This window comes from Taudactylus pleione, unplaced genomic scaffold (genome assembly GCF_031769625.1).
Source record: "Taudactylus pleione unplaced genomic scaffold, aTauple2 ptg000186l, whole genome shotgun sequence".
Taxonomy (NCBI): Eukaryota; Metazoa; Chordata; class Amphibia; order Anura; family Myobatrachidae; genus Taudactylus; species Taudactylus pleione.
Window position 1 is genome coordinate 13241288 of NW_028284588.1, and position 24535 is coordinate 13265822.

The 24535-nt window shown below is 42.3% G+C and overlaps 1 protein-coding gene across 1 annotated transcript; it reads left to right on the plus strand.

Annotated features, from left to right (window-relative positions):
- The first annotated feature begins 470 nt into the window (after positions 1–470).
- On the plus strand, positions 471–23687 carry NDUFS6 (NADH:ubiquinone oxidoreductase subunit S6). The gene is made up of 4 exons (XM_088476322.1): positions 471–777; positions 15628–15681; positions 22947–23069; positions 23557–23687. Exons 1-4 carry the CDS (start codon positions 592–594, stop codon positions 23623–23625), a joined length of 432 nt encoding a protein of 143 aa, XP_088332448.1. The 5' UTR covers positions 471–591; the 3' UTR covers positions 23626–23687.
- The last annotated feature ends 848 nt before the right edge of the window (positions 23688–24535 follow it).

A 24535-nucleotide genomic window follows, 5' to 3' on the forward strand; every position in this document is an offset into this window, starting at 1 on the left:
AAACGTGACCTGTTTGGGGTCCTGAGGACCGAGTTTCAGAACCACTGATTTACAGGACTGTACTGTAGCAGCATGGCAGTGATGTGACCTTTATGTACCTGGCTCCTGAGATGAAAAAACAGTAGAAGACTCATTATAAAATAGGCGCAGCTACACATAGGGACACACGGGGATTCGATATCGCTGCGGTCAGGCTCCAGGAAGGAAAACAAAACAAAACAAAATAACCTGAGTGGGCTCCCACAACATGACTGACCATCTGCTGGTGCCGCTCCTGTCACACCCCGCCGGTTGTGTCTGTAAGCGAGTGCGGCGTTTCGTCCCTCCTGTCCCAGATCACCGCGCAAGGCAGCAGGGTAGAGAAAGCAAAGCACACCCGAGCGGCTCGAACACAGCACGCATGCGCACAGAGGAATTCATCTCCCCCTTATTAGTGAAACCGCACACACGTGATGCTCTTTCCTCTCTCCCATTGGCTGACAGGAAACTTGAGCCGCAGCTTAGCTGTGCTCTCTCCTATGCCGTTACAGGTATCGCTTCCGGGGTTACGGCAAAACCGAAGGCGGAGACAGCTCGGAGGTGACTCCAAACATGGCGGCCTCCTGGTGTTCGTTGGGCCGGTCTTGTGTCCGTGCTATTGGGGGAAAGGGACTGATCGGGAACTATCCTGGATGTTTCCCTAGGCTGTGCACCTCAGGATATGCTGCCATACACACCGGGAGTCATCACTGCGCGCTGGCTCCTAACACCACGGAGAAGGTCACCCACACAGGGCAGGTCAGGACTTGCTCACATGCCCCCGTGTAATGAATGTCCCACTGGTAGAGCTCCCAGGACAGTACCCTTTTTGCTTACAGAATATCTAACATCCCCATCCCCCCAATACTTCGTGTCCTTTTTAACTGCTGATGAGCCCTAGTTACCGTGTAGCTTATACTGTTTTGTGATGATCGTGGCTCTTAGATTGTGGATTTATCAAAAGTCGGGTTACAGGTGTTATGATTTATTTAGCCCTATTCAGTGGTGTAGCAGTCATCATTGTAGCTGATACAGTTGCTACAGGTAATGGATGTGAGGGCGGTGTTTTCACGTTCAGATGTTAAGGTTTCATGGTCTCTACCAGTTTTTGGCCTGGTTTATTGAAAAGGTAATTCTATCCGACTAGGATAAAAAGGGTGAAACCAAATACTTTTAACATTGCCAAATACCAAGAAAAATAATCCAAAAAGTGGAGAAGCGGCTGCAATCCGGGCAAAACACAACCAGGTGTGAAAACACTGTGAGCGGTCTGTGATCATGGTGGCCATCGGAAACCGATTGTTGGCAACCATTCCCAATCCAATGGAAATAATTTTTCCATCCAATGCCTGGATTGCAGTGGTTGCCCTCATCACTTCTTTGGTTCATTCAATGGCTGCTGGCTTCCATTCTGCTGTGTGTATCGGAAGGATTGTCTGTAACAGAATTCCTTTGCACATGCTTGTTAGCTGACCATCGATGATTAACTTGTTATGGCAACACCGCCACTGTTCAATGGCCAGCCCCAGAATAACGATCCACCCTCCAGAGACCCCAAATGGTAATGGTTAACTTTCTGCTTTGCCTAGACAGCCTTTGCAGATGTGCTGGCTTATATGTGCATTTGCAGTGTTCTCCCCAGAAAATGTTTTCAGCCAGGTGGCATCAAGAAGTAGCTGGGTGGGGGCCTTTGCAATAATAAAATGTTTTAAACCCTGACATTATATTGATTTAAACTTGAAATAACATTTTATATATTAATTCTCCTCTTATTATTAGAGGCCCAGTTGTCTGATTATGAAAAAGCTGCAGAGTCTGTAGGATCTGCTCCTTTTTATACATCTCCCAAAGTGCCGGGTGGTAGGCTGTTTCTTGTCGGGTGGTGCACCCGCAAAAAACGGAAGCGGTATGAAATACCGCCAGCCGCATGGCCGTGAGTTCGAATCCCGGCAGCGTGAGGCAGACAGCTGGAGAGATCCCAACAGCGCTGGAAATCCCGATCGTCCCTAGGTAAGTACTTACTAATCTAACCTAACCCCCCTAACCCTCCTTAGGGGTGCCTAAGCCTAACCTCCCCCCTGTGCCTAACCCCAAAGCCCCCTCTAAGTGCCTAAACCTAACCCCCCTTTCCCCGCTGCCTAACCCTAAGTCCCCCGGGGGGGTGCCTAAACCTAACCTTCCCCCGGGGGTGCCTAACCCTCCCGGGGGGGTGCCTGACCCTAAGTCCCCCGGGAGCCCTAAACCTAACCTGCTGCATGTGGAAACACTATGTAAATCTTCATATTGGAGTACATTTTTTTGCATTTGTGGAGTATGCATGGGGCATATTTACATTATATGTGAACAGAACACTATATGACAAGTTGATGGGAATATGACTGTGAATAGTTATATTTTTATGTAATATTTGTGTGTGTGTATAAGGCTGAAATGAATAAACAGCATTCCACCATTATAATTTTGTGAGATGGGGGCATGGTGTTTGAGGGGCTACACATAAAATGTTTTTGGATGTACTGAGCTGAAATTTGGCATGTGCTCATAGATCCGTCGCTTGGTTATACATGCCAAATTTCAGGTAATTTTTTTTTTTTTTTGGAATAATCTAAAGTTAAAAATATAATTGCTTTTCCTCTTTCTGTTTGATAAAATTTACAGTTTTGAGGTATTTTTGTGAAGGTATCACTCAGGGGAGAGGACGATTTAAAACTAGGGGCTTGTTTTGCTAGATCTTGTTTCAGATTAGGGCCTCTTTTGGGGTTAAGCTTTTTGAGAAAGTTACAGTTGATTCAGCTCGCTGCACCATTGCCTCAACCCCTGGCACTGGCTCATATTAGCCAGTTTGTTAGTGAGCGAAGGCGCCGGAATTCCTGGAAAGCGGCGGCCATTGTAAAAGAGCTTAACCAGGCCGCCGCCGCCCACCAGGTGAAGATAGAAGAACTAGCCCAATGGAAGAGGGGTCAGTGAAGCTTCTGGAAGTCCAGGTGGAGGCCAGCACCATAGGTGCCGGAAGCCCTCAGGTGGGAAATACTGGCTGCCTCAGGTGAACACCCCTCAGAAGACAAACGAGAAGCACTGGGAAGCGGCGGCCATTAGAAAAGCTTAACCAGGCTGTCGCCCACCAGGTGAAGATAGAAGAACTGACGGAAGAGGGGTCAGTGAAGGCAGCAGAAGTTTTGGAGCAAAAGAAGCATGCTACTGCTCTTCAGGTAAATTCTAGCCCCACTAGACCACCAGGAATTTGGGCTCTTAGGTATACGGCCACTGCCACTAGACCAACAGGGATTTGGGCCCTTAGGTCCATAAGAGAAATGCCTCACTAGGCCACCAGGGCTTCAGGCCCATAGGTCTGCAGGCACTGCACCACTAGACCACCTTGGATCTGGGAACGTTGGTCCACAGGCACTACCTAACATGACGACCAGGGATTTGGGCCTATATTTTTGCCAATACTGCGCTGAAGCCTACCAGGGATCCATTCAAGTCTGTAGGTTCTGCCCTACTAGGCCACCAGGAATTCAGGCCAATATGTCCACAGACACTGCCCCACTAGACCACCTGGAACTTGTAGGTTCGCGGCCACTGCTCCCTAGATCACACTTTCATTACTTACGGGCCTACCGCCACCAGTGGTACCTGAAAGAGTCTAAGTTATTGGACATACTGAGCAGAAACATTGCAGCACTCCCCATGCCCTGTCATCACGTTGTGCAACCCCCATGTCCTGTCGGCAATGTGCAGCAGCTCCTTATGTCATGTCCTGCCATCATTGCGCTGCACTTCCCATGTCCTTTTTTCACAGATATGATCTCCCATATCCTGCCATTCCTGCCCTGCACCACTATATCCTGTTTTTGCTGTCCTGCACCCCCATATCCTGTTATCACTGCCTTACACCCCGTATATCCTGTTATCACTGGCATGATTACTCATAAAATTTCAGCACATCATTGCAACCTGTTTCGTAATCACTGCCCTGCACCCCGATATCCAGTCTTCACTGTCCTCTACCCTATAACATCAAAGAAAAGATAATGGGCAGAGGTTGGGCTGTGAGTGCAAAGCAGGAGGAAAGAGGTTGGGTGTGAGGGCAAATCAGGAGGACAGAGGGTGGCATGTGAGGGAAATGCAGTTGGGCAGATAGTGACGTGAGGAAAAAGCTTGTCACCGGAGTTGGCATGTCAATTTTGTATGTACATTTTTAAGATTAAATATATTTTAAAAAAGCTATGACATTTCTTTGACAAAAAACCTTATGGTTTCACATGTGCAATTAAGGCTTCTAAGTTCTTACACATGATCTGAAGTTTTATAAAATTGCTGAATCTCTACCACTCAAAACTCGAAAAAGCTATGGAATGCCATCAGACCCTTTGGTTTATGGCAGATTTAGCACTCTCATGGAGTGAGATTACTGTCACTCACAAAATGGTGAAACTGCCAATTCACAGATGCTCACTGGAATACACACATGCAGTCTATGCAACTGAAGGTCTGAGCAGTTATGTGGCACACTCATTCCATTTAGTAGTGTGATGGTTTTGATTATTAAGCAGAATGTGGGTGCATACTAAATTAGATGGATTTAGGGAGTAAGAGTGATGTTGGAACCCATTAGGATGGATGTGCCACATAACTCAATGACCTGAATTTCATAATTTATTGCTTTGACCTCCCCAAAAGCACCTTAAACGCCTCTGACCTCCCTATATGCAATAACTTTCCCACATGCCCCTGAATGCCCCCAAACTTCCCCATATGAATTTTAAATGCCCCTCAAACCTCCCCACCTGTCCCTTAAATGGGCTTTAGGGGAACATTCAATTAGCCCTGTTAAGGAAACTGTTCTAATTGATCGCCGGTGGCTATTCAATTAGCCCGACTTAACAGGGATTTCTTTCAGGTCTCATGAGACCCGAACAGAAATCCCCAATAAGGTTGCAGTTAACTGGTGATAACGCCCACTTAATGCATTGGTCCTTGAACTTTTCATAGACTCTATGGGCTCGATCCAGTTAGGTGCGAATTGCAAGTAGCGAGTGTCTTTCTTTAAACTCGCACACTTCGTCACGAAGCGCGCTCCCGAGAATTCGCCAATCCAATTAAAAATGCCTATTCGCGCTACTCGCAGCGGAGGAGTGCGAATTGACTGCCAAATGAGATTTGTGAGAAACGCATGAAAATGTGGGGAGACCATCCTGGATCCCCCAAAATGGATAATTTCGTTAGCAGGACTGTATAGACGGCTGTTTGTGGCCATTAAGAAGTTACTGGAGGTTTTGAAATTGTGTCAAATGGCTGACTTGTGTTTTGTTTTTTTTTTAAATGCAAGAAAATGATAAAAAAAAAAAACTTTTTTTGTTTAATCTCAAACAAAATAAATGAAAAATGCAAAAAAACTAGGAAAGGGTGATTTTGATACAATTATTTTTTAGTTGAAAAATTATTTTTAATTTGCAGAGCCTAAACTAACGGAAAAGTTAATTTTGGGGTAATTTGAGGACATTATTATTTTTTGTTTCACCTCAAAAAATGACATGTAATTATTGGGCTAAATAAACTAATTAAAAACCTCCAGTTGCCTAATTGGTCATTAGGGGCTAGCGCCGGGCAACCTTTTGTGCTGAAAATGTGTCTAATGCTGAGTACACACTGGCACATATAAATTGATCGGCCAATATAGCTTGTGTCATCAGCCAGTGTGTGACGTCATTCGCAGACCTATGGCGTCGGACCCGCGGCCAGATGATGGTGGTTCAGTGTGTATGAACAACCATCATCTGCAGATGTATCTGTCAGGTGTGTACCCAGCTTAAGATGCAATGCGACTGGAAAGCACCAGGAGACTGTGCTGATTAATTTGATATGTGACACTTGTATTTCTTCTTCAATCATCCATTGCAGCCTCACCTTGGGATATAGGACCTGTTCCCCTAGTGTAGACAGGAAGTTTTTTCAGGGACCGCCTCCCCCCCTGCTGTATATATTTCGGCCCCTCCTTGTCTTTTCTTCCAGATGTAGTGTAGGGAAGTTTGTTATTTTTTATTTTTTTTCACCTAACTAAGGCTTAACTCTCTCTTGCCCAGTGCGCCCGTTGTGCCGCAGGCAGAGGCGGGCTGGTGCTCTGGGGTCGTTATCATGGATGCTGATATTTGGGAACTGGTGCTGGACACCCGCGCTTCGGTCCGGGGATATGCTCTTGGAGCTGGTGGAGCATTTCAGCTTGGAGCTCCCGGGTGAGAATAAACCTGATTGGTGCCGCGGTGTGGAGATGGCTGGAGTGCTCAGGCGTGCATCGATGGATCTGATGATAAGCAGTCCAGAATGCAGTGCAGCTGTCACTGCACATGCACCTGACCGGGTCTAAGGTCAGAGGGCTTTAAAATGGCGCAACACATCGGAGGTAGAAAGCTGTGTTCTGTCTCCTACCGATCCATTTACCTGCTAAACGGAGGTCTGCAAATTCAATAGGATGGAATCTGAGCCTTCACCCCAACAGCCGAATAGCGCCCAGTCGAGGTAAGTCCTCCTTTGTGGGTGCATAGGTATGCAGGTTTTAGTATGTCTAGTAATAGGGTGTTTTAATTTTTTATTGTGTGTCTTTGCCTAACATGCAAAGAAGAAGTTGATCAATAAAAAGCATGTGAGGTGTCTGTGTGCAGCCTGTGATAAGCCATTTTCAAAGCTGTGTTCACAACAGTCCCATAATTACTCAGCAGCATAACCAGTTTCAAGAGTTAATGGACTGGATGAAAAAATAGTTTGTATCTAAAGAGGAGTTTCTAACTATGGTTATGTCTAAAAGGTCTGAACATGATACTGTCTCAACTGAATATGGTAATTTTGAAGTATATGATGATTTATCTAGTGAGGAGTCTGGAGCGATTTGTGAGGATGTAAGAGCATTTAATGTGGATCCGGTTGAAAACATGTTGAAAAATATATATTAAACCAAGAATTCTAAAAAGGTCCCAGAGTATAGGGATGAGCATGATTTACTGTTTGAAGGGAATCGGAATCCCGACACCAGGGGAAGCAATCGAGAAGCCGGCAGCCGGCTTCCCGACCGTCTTATCCCGGCACGGGTGAAATGCCGGGAGTCTAGATGTAGACGCCAGGAGACCGGCGCCCGGCATCACGATCGTAGTGATGCCGGGCGCCGCGAGCGGACAGCCGCAGGGGGGAGGGTTAGGCTTAGGGCTCCCGGGGGGGACTTAGGGTTAGGCACCCCCCCGGGAGGGTTAGGGTTAGGCTAGGGGGAGGGTTAGGGTTAGGCACCCCCCCGGGGGACTTAGGTTTAGGCAGCGGGGAAGGGGGTGGTTAGGGTTAGGTACTTGGGGGGGAAGTTAGGGTTAGGCACCCCTAAGAAGGGTTAGGGGGGTTAGGTTAGCAAATACTTACCTAGCCACGATCGGGATTTCCAGCGCTGTCGGGCTTCCGCTGCTTCGCACTCTGCTCCTGTTGAGCTGTCGGCTGACGGGAAACGGCCGGCGGTATATCATACCCATTCCGACACCAGCATCCCGGCAGCAGTGGAATCCCGCTCGTCCCCAGGTAAGTACTTTACTAACCTAATTTCCAAACATGAACCTCCCTTAGTGGTGAATAACTTCCCTGCCCCCCCCCCAGTACCTAACCCTAATCCCCCCTCAAAGTGCCTAAACCTACCCCCCCCCCTTCCCCGCTGCCTAAAACTAAGTCTCCCGGGGGGGTGCCTGACCCTATCCCCTCCTTCCCCTAGCCGAAACCTAGCCTCCCAGGGTGATGCCTAACCCTAAGTCCCCTCCGGGAACCCGAAACCTAACCCCCCCGCGCAGCTATGCATGCCCGTCGTCCCTTCGATCGGGATGCCGGGCGTCGGGCTCCCGACGTATGTCTAATGACAGGTGTCGGCATATCGACGCCTGTCTTTAGACCCTTGCCGGGATATGACAGTCCGGATGCCGGCTGTCGGGATTAGGTCCACCGGTTTCCCGACTGCATAACGTTTGAAGACAGAGTAAAAAGGGTAGAAGTTTTCCTGTTCAAAAGGTGATGAAAGAAATTGTCATTGAAGAGTGGCAGAACCTTGACAAGAGACAGGGTAACGTGAACAGTGTTGAGAGTATGGGACAAATTTACTAATGTAAGAGTTTTTAAAAGTGTTGAGATGTTGCCTATAGCAACCAATCAGATTCTACTTAACATTTAAATACCTTCTAAAAGATAACTAGAATCTGGTTGTTATGGGCAGTGTCTCCTCTTCTAAAAACTTTCACTTTAGTAAATTTACCCCTTTGTATCCTATATAAGAAATTAAGATTTGCATAAATGGTGTGCACTACCAAAGGTGGATGCTGCAATTACAGAGTTAATGACAAGAACTACCATTCCTTTAGAGGATGGTGCTGCATTTAAGGGTACTATGGATAAAAGAATGGAAAATTAATTAAAAAAATTACATACTTCTACTGCTGTATATGGTATAGCTATAGCTTCTGTTTCCAGATTAAGACTCTGGAGTGCATCATTACATACAGTTATTGAAGAAAAGATCTCAAAGCAATATCTTCTAAGAAACCTGGAGAATATTCAAAAAGCTATTGAATACCGCTTTGGATGTTGTATCTTCTGCAGCAAGATCTATGGCTACTTTTAGGGGCAGACTAGATGGGCCAAGTGGTTCTTATCTGCCGTCAAATTCTGTTTCTATGTTACTTTCGTTGCAGCTAGAAAAGCGTTATGGTTGCGATCTTGGATGGCTGATGCAAATTCAAGGGCTCTTTCCTTTTTGTGAGCAAATTGGATTCCCTGATACAAAGGATGACTGGGTAAACCTTACAGACTACCACAGGTTAGGAGAAGCGGGTATCACTTACAGACCAGGTCACCAGTGTAACAGAAGATATTCTGGGATGACTAGACAATCTTTTCTGCTGAATTTTATTAGAGGCAATTCCAGACAGCAATGACAACAAGGCCCCCATAGAACCAGCAGTCGGTGGAAGATTGTCTCAGTTTATCAGCACATGGACTCGCTGTGTTCAGGACAAATGGGTATTGGATGTAATATCCACAGGACAACAAATAGAGTTCAGAGACCTGACAAATTTGTACAATCAAGGATGCCAGTTGTGAGACTGGAAAATATTGCTATTGCAGACCGTTTGGGAAAACTAATCAGACTTCAAGCAGTAAAGCCAGTACCCATTGTGGAAAGAAAAACCGGTTTTCACTCACCTACTTTTCTGGTAAAGAAGTTGTCAGGAGATTTCCGGACTATCCTGGATCTAAAGCTGCATACACACGTAAATATTTTCTGTCCAACCATCCAACTAGTTCTGGGGTCAGGGAACTTTTTTACCTTTTACCCCAAAATATATTTAGATATGCCGACGTTACCCCCTTGATTTGAAAGGAAGGAAATCCTATAGTAGTGCCCCTGTAGCAGTGCCCACATAGTTATGCCCCTGTAGCAGTGCCCGCATAGTTATGGCCCTGTTACAGTGCCCCCGTAGTTGTTCCCCCATAGTTATGCCCTCAGTTATGCCCCTGTAGCAGTGCCATAGTTATGCCCCTGTAGCAGTGCCCCCATAGTTATACCCCTGTAGTGCCGCTTGTGCAAAAACTTACCTTAATCTTCGCTCCTGCATCCGCCGCCGTCCTGTCTGCCCGGCTGCTCCTCGGAACCATGGTAGAGACGTCATGACGTCTCTCCCTTAGTGCGCATGGAGAGAGACGGAAACTGGAGTTCAGAAGAGAACTCCAGCCTCCGGCTAACGCGGTGCTACAGGGAAGGAGCCTGGCGCCCACTGGTAATAACATCTCAGCAAGCGTCCAGCTTAGAGCCTCCCTGCGGCGCCGGGCTGGAGGTCACTTACGCCGGGGGCAGCGGGTGCGCCGTTGCACCCAGCGCCAGTGACCTCCATTCCTGGGAGTAATGGACGGACAGCCGGGCATGCAATGATTCATATGCATGCGCGGCTGTCCGTCCATTACCCCCAGGAATTTCAGTTTTACCCCAAATGGGGTAATTTACCCCTGTTCCCCGACCACTGAACTAGTTGATTGGTTGGAATGAAAATCTGGTAAGGTATGAAAGCAAATGACAATCAGCAATTTGCTCCCAAATGCCAGAAAATTAGCAAAAACTGTTGTTTGAACAAATTGTTTGGATCAAACATTTAACAAATTTCTCTGACGACCATTTTCATCTGTTTTTCTGGCATTTAGGAGCAAATTGCTGATGATCAGTTACTCCCATACCTTACCAGATTTTCATTCCAACCAATCTACTAGTTGGATGGTTGGACAGAAAATCTTTACATGTGTACCCAGCTTAAGAGAATTGAACAAGTATGTCCTGAGGAAAGAATTTCATATGGAGATGCTAAATCTATTCTAGCAGGCATATCGAAAGGGGACTTTCTAGCATCGATAGATGTAAAAGATTCTTATTTTCCCATAGCAGTAAACATAGACAATCAAAAATATCTGTGGTTTTGTGTGGCAGGAGAACACTTCCAGTTCACATGTCTTCCCTTCATCCCATCAACTTCGCCCAGGACATTTACCAAGGTTCTAGTAACCATTATAGCTCACCTAAGAACTCAAGGAATAATGATGTGGCCATACCTAGATGACATATTAATCGTCGAAGGGACGAGGGAAATGAAGCAAGACAAGGTGACCCAAATTCTATAATTTCTAGAAAGGCATGGTTGGATAATATATTTGAAAAAAAAGTCGGTTGAATCCAATGCGAAGCATTAAATTTCTTGGGGGGATAATAAATACCCAGAATTATGTGGTCAGTCTCTCAGAAGAAAGATGTATGAAAATATGCAAACTGACCGGATATGTGCAGAAATGCAGCAAGATGCATTTCTGGATGGGACGGCTTGGTATGATCTCATCGACTATAGATGTGGTCCCATGGGCAAAGTGGCATATGAGGAAATTGCAAGGGAACATGCTAAAATTTATTCACAGGAAGGTGTCTCTTCTCCATCATGTACGACAGACAAGACGTAAAAAGATCTCTGGATTGGTGAAAAGTATAGATCAGGAAAAAAGGTCAATACAATTGTCTCAACCGCAGTACATAGTCCTTACAACAGATGCAAATTTTGTAGGATGGGGAGCACACTTGTCACAAATGGTGACACAAGGTTGTTGGACCGCACAAGAGAGGTTATTTTGCGTCAAACTAAAGAGAGATGAGAGCAGTATGGGATGCAATATATTACTTCCAATGTCATCTGAGAGGAAGTCATTTAAGGATATTTTCGGACAATATGGGCCGTATACATTTAGTTTCGCACCCGCGTTACTTTTTCGCATGCCGGGCTTTTCGCCTACATCGCGTGTTTTGCATGCGGAAAAGTATCGGGCGTGCTCCCGCTATTCATCGTATTCAACTAGAAAGGACGCAGAAAAGGCACCCGGTGAAACTGAAGCAGGCGAAAAGTTCGGTCAGAAATGGGGAATCTCCGCCTGACACCCCCCAAAAGATGCACTAACATTGGGGATCACTATAGATGCCCCCGATTAGCCCCAATGAAGGTATTTGGGGTACTTAAGTTGTGCCAATAAGCACATTAACACAAGTGGTGAAGAATAGCTTTAAGCAGTTTTTTTTGTTTTGGTTTTTTTTTTAAAATAACTTCTCCCAGGAAATTTGGGGTACTTGAAAATGGGTGCTAGCATATTTTTAAGTAAAAAATCCACCTCCTGCAAGCACCTGCAATCAAAAAAAGTCCTGCCCCATACTAGAAAGAAGTCTATTTTGCTAGTTTTAAAGTTCGTCCCCCAACTTTGAACTTTTTTTGCCCGCAAAAAGGAAAGTACTTTTTTGGGGTGTTCTAATTTATTTATTTTTTTTAATTTGACACTGTTTATCTTTGGGGGACTGTCCCAAGGGTGCAGGGTTGATTCTCCTCTAATTGAATACTGCACTGAGACGGTGGTTACCTAAATAAATCATCATGGGGGTACCGGAAGCAAGACCCTCATGGAAGAGGTTTAAAAAAATGATGATCAAGGCGGAGAAACACCTTTCTCTTCTCTAATAGCAACCAATGTAAACACAAAACTGCCTCAGTTCTTTTCAAGACACCATGTACCAGGGACAAAGGGGATAGATGCTTTGTCCCAGCAATGGGATTTTCATCTAGGATATGTTTTCCCGCCTCTACCATTGATATATCGCATATTGAAGAAGATCAAAGAGGAGCAAGTAGAGATTATAGCAATTCTACCCTATTGGCCCAGAAGGGCGTGATTTTCAACAACTCTAGGAATGGCAGTGGAGGAACCATGGGTGCTACCAGCAAGGCCGAACTCGGGGTCCATTATTGCACCAGAATCCAACAGTCCTCAAATTAAGCGGCCTGGAGGTCGAGCGGGAAATGTTTTTTAAAAAAGCAAAAAAAAAACAAGGGCTTTCAAAGCAAGTAGTACAGATTTTACTACAAGAAAAAAGAATTCTTCACAGATTTATTACAGGATTTGGAAAACCTTTGTCTCCTTTGTAGGAAGTAAAGCTGAGACCATGACAACAGACATACCTTGGATATTACAGTTCCTGTATGAAAGATTTATGAAAGGCCTGGCAGTTTCAACAATTAAAGTACAAATATCAGCTCTCAGTGCACTTCTGGATAGGAAATTAGCAGAAGAGGAGTTTGTGAAGAGATTCTGTCAAGCAATCAAGAGGATACATCCACAGATCAAATCTTTCATATTCCCATGGGATCTAAATTTAGTCCTGAAGACTTTAATGGTGACACCATTTGTACCTCTCGAAGAAGGAGAATAAGCTAACTACAGGCATTGTGATCAGAAGAACCATACCTGAACATTAGGCCAGACAGAGTTTTATTAAGGAAAAATCTAAAATTTCTACCGAAGGTAGTCTTGTCCTTCCATTTCAATCAAGATATTGTACTACCAGCCTTTCTTTTTCGCCCAGCCAAAGGATAACAAAGAAAGAGAGCTACATACACTGGATCTGGTTAGAGATATTTTGGTCTAACTTTATAGAGTGGGTGAAGTCAGAAAGACAAAGCACTTAATTGTCTTACCATACGGAAGTAGACAGGGCCATAGTCCCACAAAACAAATCACTGCAAGATGGATGAGAGAAGTTATCTTTGCCTATGAAAAAGAAGATCTCAAGGCACCTGGCATCATTCGAGCACATTTGACTAGGGAGGTAGCCACTTCCTGGGCAAAGAAGGTGGAAGCATCGATAAGAGATCTGTAAAGCAACAGCATGAGGGAGGTCACTGATTAGAAGGTGAACAGCACAGCATGTGTTCACAGTGCGGGCACATCACCTAAAGTGATGGAAAAGGGGTGTGCCACAAGGCCATGCCTGAAAGGCCACACCCCCTTTTTGGCACACACATGTGCCCTCTATCTTGATCAGTGCCCAGCCCAATCAAGATGCTGGAGTAATTATTAGGATGCATTCCAAATAGAAAATACACAGCATCATTATAGCATAAGAAACATCTTAATTTATGTCCATGTAATTAAGCAATATTACAAACTGCCATGGAGCTTTTTCAAATAGACTGTGATTATTGATTGAGCCCATGGGGTTGTATGAATTCTATATTTTTAGTACAATTTGTGAAAAAACAATACAAAAAATTGGAATTTCTGAAATGTTATATGTGTATGTTTGATGTAACGCTCTTCCTGCATAAAGTTGCAGGGATCTTGCTCCATTCCAGCAGTGTCCGTGCCTTAGTGTTTGCATCAATCCCCATACTTACATCATTACAAAGACCTTGTCACGTGTAGTCCTGTCAACACCCATCTCCTGAAATGTTCAGTGGTTTTATGAATAATCTGATTGAACTACAAAATGTTTTGCCTTTACCCCACCAGTCCATATGAAATAAGAAAACCACAAAGGAAAAAACAATGATTTTGTTATTTTCCATTTTTTTTTATTAGAACTTTCAAAGAATTGTCCCCTTTTGCGCAAAACTATTAAAGCGTACTATTTTGCAGTTAATCAGGGCTGTATGGGTTGGCACACCAAACCTCCAACTTTTTTTAGTAAAGTCCAACTGTTTCACAAACTGCAAATTTGTATAGTGACCACTTCTTATAAGTTACTGGAGAATTTAACAGTAGTGTAATTAAATAAATACAAAATATGATTTCACTGTCATGTATTTCCCAGTAACTAATGCACATGCTGTTAATCCTCACCCCTGCTGTACCAACACTTTGAGGGGTATTCAATATGAAACGAAAACTTCGCCGTCTATGCGTGTCGAAGTTTTCGTCGCACATCGGAGCTTTTGCCGGGGAAAAAAGTATCGCGCGGGCCCCCGATTATACCCGTATTCAATATGAAATCGGCGAAAACGGTACCCGGCGAATGTGAAATCAGCAAAAACTTAGCTGTTTTTTGGGGAAATCACCCTAACACCCCCAAAACGATGCTCTGACATGGGGGATCACTCTGGATACCCACGATTAGCCCTGCTGAAGGTTTTTGGGGTCTTTAAACGGGATCAATAGCTGCTATTTTGGGGATTTGGGAAGGTGCTGAAGATTAGTGTTTAGAAGGGTTTTTTTTGCAGACAATAAGTAGTCCCAGCAAATTTTGGGTACTTGAAAATGGGGGTGAGCATATTTAAAAGTTGCTAAAGTGAAGTTTTAAAAAACGTGAAAAATCCACCTACAGCAAACACCTGCAATGAAAAAAGCACCTGGGGCATACTTGGGGACCCCCCTAGATTGTAGTTCGCGAGTTTTTAACTTTGTACCCCCCAATTTTTTTTTTCGCCCCCAAAGTGCTTTTTTTGGGGTCATCTGAGGTATTTTTCAAAAAATGTTTGACACAGGTTGCAGGGTGGTTTCCGAAATGTTGCACCCCAAAACCCCAATTCTGCACTTTTTTTTCGCCACCCATTCCTTGGTGATACTTTTTCGCAGGGTCGAATGCAATATACTTTTCGCACCGGCGAAAAGTTTTCAAATTGAATTCGGTGTAAAAGTAAAAGCAGCGAACATGACGTGATCCAAGCGAAAACCTCGCAGAAACGGCGTTTTCGCTCCATATTGAATACCCCTGATAAACTTTTGAAGTCTGAGTCGGCACAAGAGGTGTAATTGATCAAGAGGACCTGGACATCTCTATGTAAGAGATAGATAGATATATATATATCTATTTACATAGTGTTCACTCTAGGTCCGTCGCGGGGCAGGGCTAGAGAAAGGGCACTTCTGCGCGTGCCTGAAAAGGGGGCATGTCCAATGATAAGGGGTGTGTCTTTATGATGCGTCCCCTTTTCGGCACTCTTGGGGGCGTGCCCGACATTTAAGGACATGCCGAGCAGCCCCCAAGCGTTGCGGTCACTGTGAATGGATGCCGGGCGCATTCACCAGCGGTGACCGCTGCACCGCCGTTTTCCCCACCCGCTGGCTGTTTCAGCGGGGCGCCGCCCCAGAGGGCTGGGTGCTTTATGCCCTTTAGAAATAGGGCAGGGTGCGGCACCCAGCTGAAACAGCCTAGCGGGAATGCAATTATATATATTTTTTTAAATAATAATTAGTAGTAGATAATGTACTAAAGGATAATTAGATATACTTTTTTACTTTTAGGCATTTGATGACGATGACTACAGGAAAATCCGATTTGTTGGGAAGCAGAAGGAGGTAAGGTTTGAGAACTGATTTATATTGGTTGATTGAAGAACTTTCCAGTATCCTAGACAGTTGTTTTTTTTCCTCTGTGATCAAATGCCCAAAAATCAAGTAGAAACCTGTTAGTTATGTAACAACAATGTGTCAAAAAAAATTTGTAGGTAACTTTCCTTATTTTCCATTTCCCCTGCTGGGCAAGTTCAAGTAGCTATTGTTTTTCTTTGTTTCTTAATGGATATAATAAAAAATAAGGTATAGTAGCTTGCAATTTAATAGCCCTACTAACAATGTACTTGTGTATGAAGTGAGACCTAGCATGTATAATAATAAGCTAGATATTACATTTTTGACAAGTTGTTGATGTAGAAATTGTACAAAGAGCTGAGTAATACATTTTTAATTAAAGAAAAATTAATAACGGGGGAAATGTGTATTCTTTTTTTTTTTTCTCCTCATGAGAAGGTCTCCACACTCTAGGAAGTTCCACTTACCTGCTTGATTGGTGTTATACAGTATATCCTGTTGTGTCTGTTTTTTTCCAGTATCCGGTACTGGTTGATGGTATGTTTATAGGCTGATTTCATCTTATCGACCTGTTAGAAATACTCACCCATACTGTTTCTCCTTGAAGTAATCACTAGATGTGTTCTCTTTTCACTTTCACATACTGTTACACCTCTGAGAGGAACATCTGGAAGCTAAGAAACTGAGACCATGCAGTGGGAAATAGAAGAGTTTTATTTACTCTATCAGAAAGTGACTAGTTTGTTCTAGAGTTTCTTTTGCCACATTATACGTTTTTGAAAAAATACAGCTCCTGTAAGTAATTTAAAGTTGTTCATTTGTGGATAGAAGGACTTTTTTTGTCTTGTTAGAATTTGTTCCCTTCATATTATTGCATATATCGGCAAGACATTGACCTAGTCCATCTTAGTTTGAGGATACAACAACATCGGAGTGTAGGAACTTTTCTCAGTATTTTTAGGAATGCAAGACGGAGTATAAAAGCCTCCCTGTTTATAGTATTTTCATTTAAGCGTCCTCTACCAGCTGTGCTTACAGAATTTACCATTTATTTTATGTTCTAATATTGTTATGAATTTTTGGTGTTTATTTGGTATTATTCTGAATCTGCAATTAGGTTGGTGCGTTTAGTGAAGGTAGTCCTCCTTTCTAATTTCATAGCGGTGTGTCTTTTTTTATAGTTGGAGAACAAAAGCTATATAGCTTGTGATCCACATCCAAAAGTAGAGAGGTTTCCAAATTGGATGAGAAAGACTTAAGAAGATTTAGAGTTAGGAAAGGAGAATTTGTCAGCTGATGAGAATGGGAGCAAATGTCAGTTTTCAGTAGCGTGTACCCTCAGATTAAAACAATCAAAGCCATTTTGAATATTGAGAAAGTGGGAGAGGCCCAATTTGTTTGGAGGAATAAAGATTGTTTATGATAATTTTGGCTGAAGAGACATTTATCCTGGTGACCTATTCAACATAAATCCTCAATCAACAAATCAAATGATTATGTATAACATACTCCAAAATTAACAGTTCTTATTGGAGTTCTGCTAAACAGGGAGAAACAGACCTTTTTTTTTTTTTTATTACAGAAAGATATCTGATTTTAGTTCACAAGATTTCCTCTTCCCATGAATTTGATAAGTTTTAATCCTACAGAAGTTCTAGATATTATGTTGACCTGAATCCTGGCTGAAAATTAAGAGTCAATTCTAAAGCTGATCACTATAGACCAGCATTTTTCAACCACTGTGACATGGCACACTAGTGTGCCACGAGCGCTTTTTAAGTGTACCGTGGCGGTCAGCTCAGCGCACTTGTACTGTAGTGTGTTTTATTCCTGAGGAGGCCAATGTAGTGAGTTTTATGGCCAATGTAGTGTGTTTTATTCCAGTGGAGGCCAATGTGTGTATATTTTGTTTAAGTGGGAGCCAATGTTTGTTTTTATATTGGACACGCCTGATGCATCGCTGGATAGTGTGCCTTGGCAATTTTGTGTAGTGTGCCTCAAGTTGAAAAAGGTTGAAAATCACTGCTATAGACCAACTCCCAAAATTGCCAGTTGAGGCCGGACAGTCTCTAAGTTGATTTTAGTTAAGAGAACCTAGACAAGGGAGTTCCTTGGACACTCCAAAATCCTATTGTAAGACTGGAGACATACTTTGACAACTGATCGGCCAGCAGACCGATGCGCCATCAGAGCCACTGCTTGGCAAGTGTGTATAGCTTTACTAAGCAGCCGCTCGATGTGTCTGAGCTGACATCACAACTGGGCGAGCATTTAAATTTGAGATGTTAGTGTTGGCGGTCCCTGCACCATGTGTAGAGGCGGGCAGCGAGACGCATGTACACAAAGCGAGATGGCTGTGGTGCAGGGCCGACCTGATATGTCTGTGAACGACGTTGTTCACAGATTTATTGGCTTTACATACCTGCCTGTGTAGTCGTGATTTATCACTCGTTGATAGATGAAGCGATATATTGCCAAGTGTGTACCCAGCGCAATTGCCACAGAGGCAAGCAAAATTCTTGCAAAGTGCTAAAAATCTAGAGTAACAATAACTCATCTGAGCACATAGGGAGGAGGCTTCAGAAGTTTACATAAACAGCATAGTGAAAATATCAAATTTAACAGAGCATATCCTCTTACTGTTTGTAGAGAAGACAAATTTGACTGGTCAGGCCATTACCTAAGCCAAGGGAACTGTTGCCTGGACCAAGAACTATTTAGAACAGTATCTGAAATGTGGTGTTTGAGAATATCAGAAAGTTTCACATATTCTACTTCCTAAACCTCAGTGATACCCTACTATAGAAGTTTAAAAATTGCCTTTCATCTACTAGTTACCATGCTGAGAAAATCAGGAAATATTAGGGAAGATAAGGGACTGCACTATTTGGATCAAATAAGTGTGATTGGCTTTCTTAATGCAATTAGCACAGCCATAATTATTGTGGCTTTTCTTGTTTTAGGGGCTTCTCTTCCAGTCACACTTCCTCACTTGCTTAGATAATAGAACTGTTCTTTGGTTAGAACCATATTTATTCTCAAAGGTGGAATCTATGAATTCATAGATCCCATGAGCTAGTAATATCTTCTTGAATTGAATAAATAATTTTACATTGACAGCATGTTAAGAGCAGCCTTCTTCAATATGTAAACTTATGAAACACTAGAAGAAGCATTACATATTAATTGTCAGAGAGATTAGAGAGGCCATCTGTATATGACGTAAGGTTAAGAGCGAGTCTCAGAACATATCTCTTAGAGGTGTATTTCATTTGTAGGAAGGAGTGTCGGTGAATGTAGACACCTTTAAAGCGTAACAATGGGTCCAGGCTACATAGCTTGTACGGGTGTGGATTAACAGATGGATAGTAAAAAGGTTGACAGTGTCTAGATAGACACCAGATGTTAGACAGTTGACATGTAAGAAGGCCGACATGTAAAAATGGTCGACACCTGATCTTTATTTTTTTCACTCTAATCTTCACCCTAACCATCGGGGTTGGTGCCTGACCCTAACCGTACATTCTAGTGTCTAACCCTCCGGCAAGTGCCTAAATCTAACCGTCTGGGTAAGTGCATAAGCCTAACAGTCAGTGTTAGTGCCTAAGCATAACCCCAACCTTCCGGTAAGTGCCTAACCATAACCCTCTGGTAAGTGCCTAACCCTGAAAAACTAAAAAAAATAAAGTGGTGACCATTTTTGTGTCCACCATTTGTCCCAGTCGACTTATTGACTAACATCTGGTGTCTATCTAGACATTGTTGACCATTTTACTGTCTTTCTATAGTCTGGCTCCCCCCAGCTTGTACAAACATTACAAGCAGGATATCCTGCCTGCATGTACAGAACTATGGGGCTCATTCATAAATTAAAGCAACGCAAATAAAAAAAAAAAAAAAGGAACAACTTTGCAACTTGGAAAAAACATGTTGCAAAGCATGTGGGGAAGAATTAAAATGTGCAGAGAGATTTAGGTTTGGGAGGGGTGTGTCGTAGCTGAAATCTAAATTGCAGTGTAAAATAAATCTGTTCAGCATGTGTGGGCTACATGCAAAAACTGCCAGTATTTACTCTGTTTTAAAAAATAAATAAATGCATTTGCCCTCCTTGCATTACAACATGGTTTGTTCAGGTGTACTCTTTTTATTTAGTTTTTTATTTTTGTTATTATTTTCCACTTTGCTCCCAACATATATTTGCCCATATGCTTAGTTGAATGCATCCCTCCAATCGGACTGTCCCTCTCTGTATGGTTTCATAGCCGTCGTCATTATCGGTGTGCATTTTCACAGGCCCTAGTCCGATGGACCCGTGAGGTCGTACATCGCACCTCAAGATCTTACTGCAGGTTCAGTTGATTTGGGGTTGCGATGTGTGAACCCATGCCCAGGGGAGGGGGCTGCCGGCATGTTGTGCGGTCGGCCACTCGATCGCACTGTGTGTGGGAACCACCCGATATGTCGACCGCCTGATCCCCCATCGCAAGTTGTATATTGCACCGTGTATGGGCGGCTTTAGTTGTGTTTAACTCTGCATTAGTCTCAATCCTTTTTTTTTTTTTTCTTTTTTTTTTTTCTTTTTAAGGTGGTTCTTCTTCCAAGTATCAGTCTGTGAAATATCCTTTTGTAACTATATTGGTGGTCTAAGTGATTATTTTTGCAGGTAATTCTTCAATGAAAACACCCTGTCTAATAAATGTATTATGATGTACTCAGGGGGTCTGTGTAATGGTTTGAAATTCAATGTGGAAAGTGTAGGAGGAATGAGAGTGTTTTTTTTTTTTTTTTTTTTTCCCCACTAATTGTCCCTTTTACTTTGGCGGGTTGTCTCAGGATTGTCTCTTGGGTTATCATCAATTTAGTTTTTCACTTCAGGATGATAGATGTGAGGTGATTTTAATAATTGGCTATTCTCCAACCACAATCAATGTTTATACCTCCCTTCTGCTTGTTTTAGCTCCCCCACAACCCCCATAATATAGTTACTTTTGAGGCTTGCCTACCTGCCACATGGAGACTATTGTTTTGGCTGCTCTGCTTAAGTCATGTGCTAGATCTGACAACATGTGAAGTTATACATAGCATAACTTTCTTAGAGAACACATGTAGAGTAGCAATCATGCTTCCAGCCTGCTGACATCTAGGATGAATAAATAGAATATGGGTAGACCTTCCATCCTGATTAGCTGAATTTGTATTATTGGTTGATAAGCCAAAGATTGATCTATACTTGTATAGGAAAATGCTATCAACAGACATCCTGCAAACCCCTCATTTCCTTTCTTGGCCATCTCCGGAGACTCGGCTGTGTAACAGAATTTTTTTAATAGTATTTGGTCCCTCCACATGTAACTACTTTCTATAGCACTGGTATGGGAATAACCGTTATCCTAGCAGGGCTTTTCTTTGGTGCCCTGCACAATGGGTGAGAGGGAGCAATGACTGTTTAGATTGTGATATTTTTGTTGGAAAAACTGTGCGATGTAAAGTGAAATATATAATGTGTGCAGAATTAACCATAACCCCTTTTTTTTTCAAGGCATGGACAACTTATGGCTCGCCAGATGTTGTGAAAATATGAACCCCATCTTGCCCTGCCAGGGGGAGGTAGCTGTCCAGATATGCTAGAACTTTTAGTTACACAAAGTCCCAAGATTGCTTTATTTGATACATATCAAATGGGTAAAAGACCAATACATTTTTGGTACCCCAGGCTATGTTTAACATAAGGCCCTAGATAATAGCTCAGCTAGATTTGGCCTCAGAACTAGAAAAGAGAAATATAATTGACTAGTAGGCGAAAATAACTAAATGCAAATGTACGTCATAGCTGAATGTACAGTACAGTATGGAAGCAAACTCAAATGAGGACAGAATGTTACCAAACACCGTTTGCCAATAGCTCGACTATGGGTAGGTGAGAGGTGGCTAAGAGCAACTATCTGGCTGCTAGAAGTAGGTATTACATGTAATGGTGCTTAATCCCAGGCTTCAGTGTGCATTAGGCACATAAACGTGTTTACTAGAAGGGGACAGGAGTGTGCTATCTCGTGACTTTTAACAAGGTTTTACTAATAAAGTCTTTGTCAAATAAAAGTTTACATTGTTGTGGTTTTTTTTTTTTTTTTTTTACATTTTCAGCTGATCACGGGAATTTCAGGGAAGATAGCTATGAATAGTTGAAGCCTGTATTTTTTTTTTTATTCTTCTACATTTATTTATTTATTTTTTATTTTGTATTTTCTATATTTATTTTTGTATAGTGCTGTATTTGAAAATGATGGGTTGTTTGCATTTGTTTTTCCTGACACTTCAGTTTCCCCTGTAGTTCTGCTTCTTCAAGTAATAGTTGTTATCATGCTGATCAATACTAACCGATATTGCAAGGACTAGAAGCCCAAGCTAAAAGGCCTAAGCTGAAACAGATAGGTGATCTCTTGCTCTCAGATGGAGGTGATTCACAATGCTGATAATGTGCAGTGCTAATTGTAAACTACTTGGACATTTCTGGAAGCACAGCAAATGTTTTATTTTTCATTCCTGCTCATTTATCCACTAGAAAGAGTGTGTGCGTATTTCTGCAGTAGGATTGATTTTCAGAGACCAAGCATTAATAATAAGGTCATCCATGCCTTGAGAGCCATGCATTAAGTGACAGCAGTATGGCCCTTTTGTCATTCAGAAGTGTCAAGGCATCGCATGGCCATCCCACAAAGTAGGTAGACGGGGTCTTTCAGCTGCCACAGTCGGTGCCTTGATGTCTGCCAGAGTAACCTGGAAGGTATTTGTGTTGTCAGTCACTGAGACATCACATTACTTTAAACTGTAACACAGCCTATGTGCGGTTAGCCGTCTTATCCATCAGCACGAACAGATGGGAACAGTACATCATTTTAATGCACCTATTAAGGATACCCCCGTAAGGAGACAGAGAGAGACTTATGCTCAGCAAACGGGAAGCTACTTAGAGTTGCAGTGCTGTATGTAATGTAATGGAGAGATGTTTTAATGGATTTTATAAGTATATTTTTAATACTATAAAATGTGTAGTTTTAGATAAAGAGATATATAAGTTTGCTGTTAATAGAAATTGATGTATAAAAAAAACTAATTTTTGAACTGTGAAACCTAAAACCAGGATTACCATGTAATGTGATACCATATTTTAATACTTTTGTTATATCATACTGAGAGAAAATCAAATGGAATTTTATATAATTAAATATATATACATGTACTGATCTGTCTTTCAGATAAATGAGCAGTTTGCTATTAACTGGATTGCTGAACAACCTGTTAATGAAGCTGAACACAGAATTGTGTCATGTGATGGCGGAGGCGGAGCTTTGGGACACCCTAAAGTTTATATTAACTTGGTAAGTTTATTCTTGAATGACATCATTGCTTGGTCAGTTTATTACTTTATAGTAACTTGCTACATGTAGCAGTCATTGCATATTTCTAACCTCTCTACAATGTTGCAGTAGAAGTGTTTGAGCTTAGAGTATTGAGCATCTGTAGTTTAAACTTTGTCAGCTGTGCTTCTCAATGGGGGGAATTCAATTCAGCTGCCTGAACTCTATTTTCCATTCCAGCATGGCAAATCGTGTCCATCCACAGCGCAAGTTTTGCCTAGTATCCCATAGAGGTGCGCAGGAAAACTTGTGATGCCTGCATTACTGTAACTGGTCGCTATATGCACAGCAGGGCAATGCAGTGTGGCACATCACCAGTGATTGAATTCCCCTCAGTGAGTCTGAATATTTGGTTTGTATCACAAATTACTTTTAGCTGAAATGGTAACTTAAGGCAAATATGCACAGCTATAATCCGTTATACCATCTCTCCTTTTTTTTCGAACAGGACAAAGAAACAAAAATCGGAACTTGCGGATACTGTGGACTTCAGTTTAAACAGAAGCATCAACATTAGACTTTCCATTATACATCACTTCTGTACAAACCTAAACTATTAAATCTGTGCAATAATTTAAACATTGGGATTTATGTTTTTCTTAATATAGATTAGGGTTGAGTCTCCCATATCCAAATATTCCGAAATACGGAATATTTTCAGCATGACTGAGATAATGAAACCTTTGATTTTTGATGGTTTAATGTACATAAACTTTGTCTAAGGCACAAATTATTAAAAAGTTTGTATAAAATAACCTTCAGGCTGTGTGTATAAGGTGTATATGAAACATAAATGAATTTCATGTATGTACACAAACTTTTTTTTGATGCACAAAATTATAAAAAATATTGTCTAAAATGACCTGCAGGCTGTGTGTATAAGGTGTACATAACACATAAATGCATTCTGTGTGTATATTTGGGTCCCATTTCCAAGACATTTCATTATAATATGCAATTATTCCAAAATACGGAATATTCCGATATCCAAAATACCCCTGGTCCCAAGCATTTTGGATATGGGAGACTCAACCTGTAATTTATTTTAGTAAAATTTTTTGGGAAGATGTTATGCTGCATCTACCATGATACTGAATTATTTTCCATCCCTCTTAGTCATAACATGATTCAGTGATTTGCAAGGGTTAAATACACTGTTAAGTGAGCTATCGGCAGAATGATGTCAATAATGTAGGGTAATGCTAGAAAGTTTTAACCCTTTATATTGTATGAATGCCTGCAAAAATTTGACCTTAACCTTGTTTGTTGTGAGCCTCTGGGATAATTAGAAATAGGGATGTCATTAAAAAAAAATCAAAACCTAAACCCAAATCTTCTCTACCAAAGTTTGGTCTCAACCACAGGTTTGTGAACGCACGCCATACCTCGTTAAAATGAGATTTCTGAGAACCTCATAAAGAGAGTTG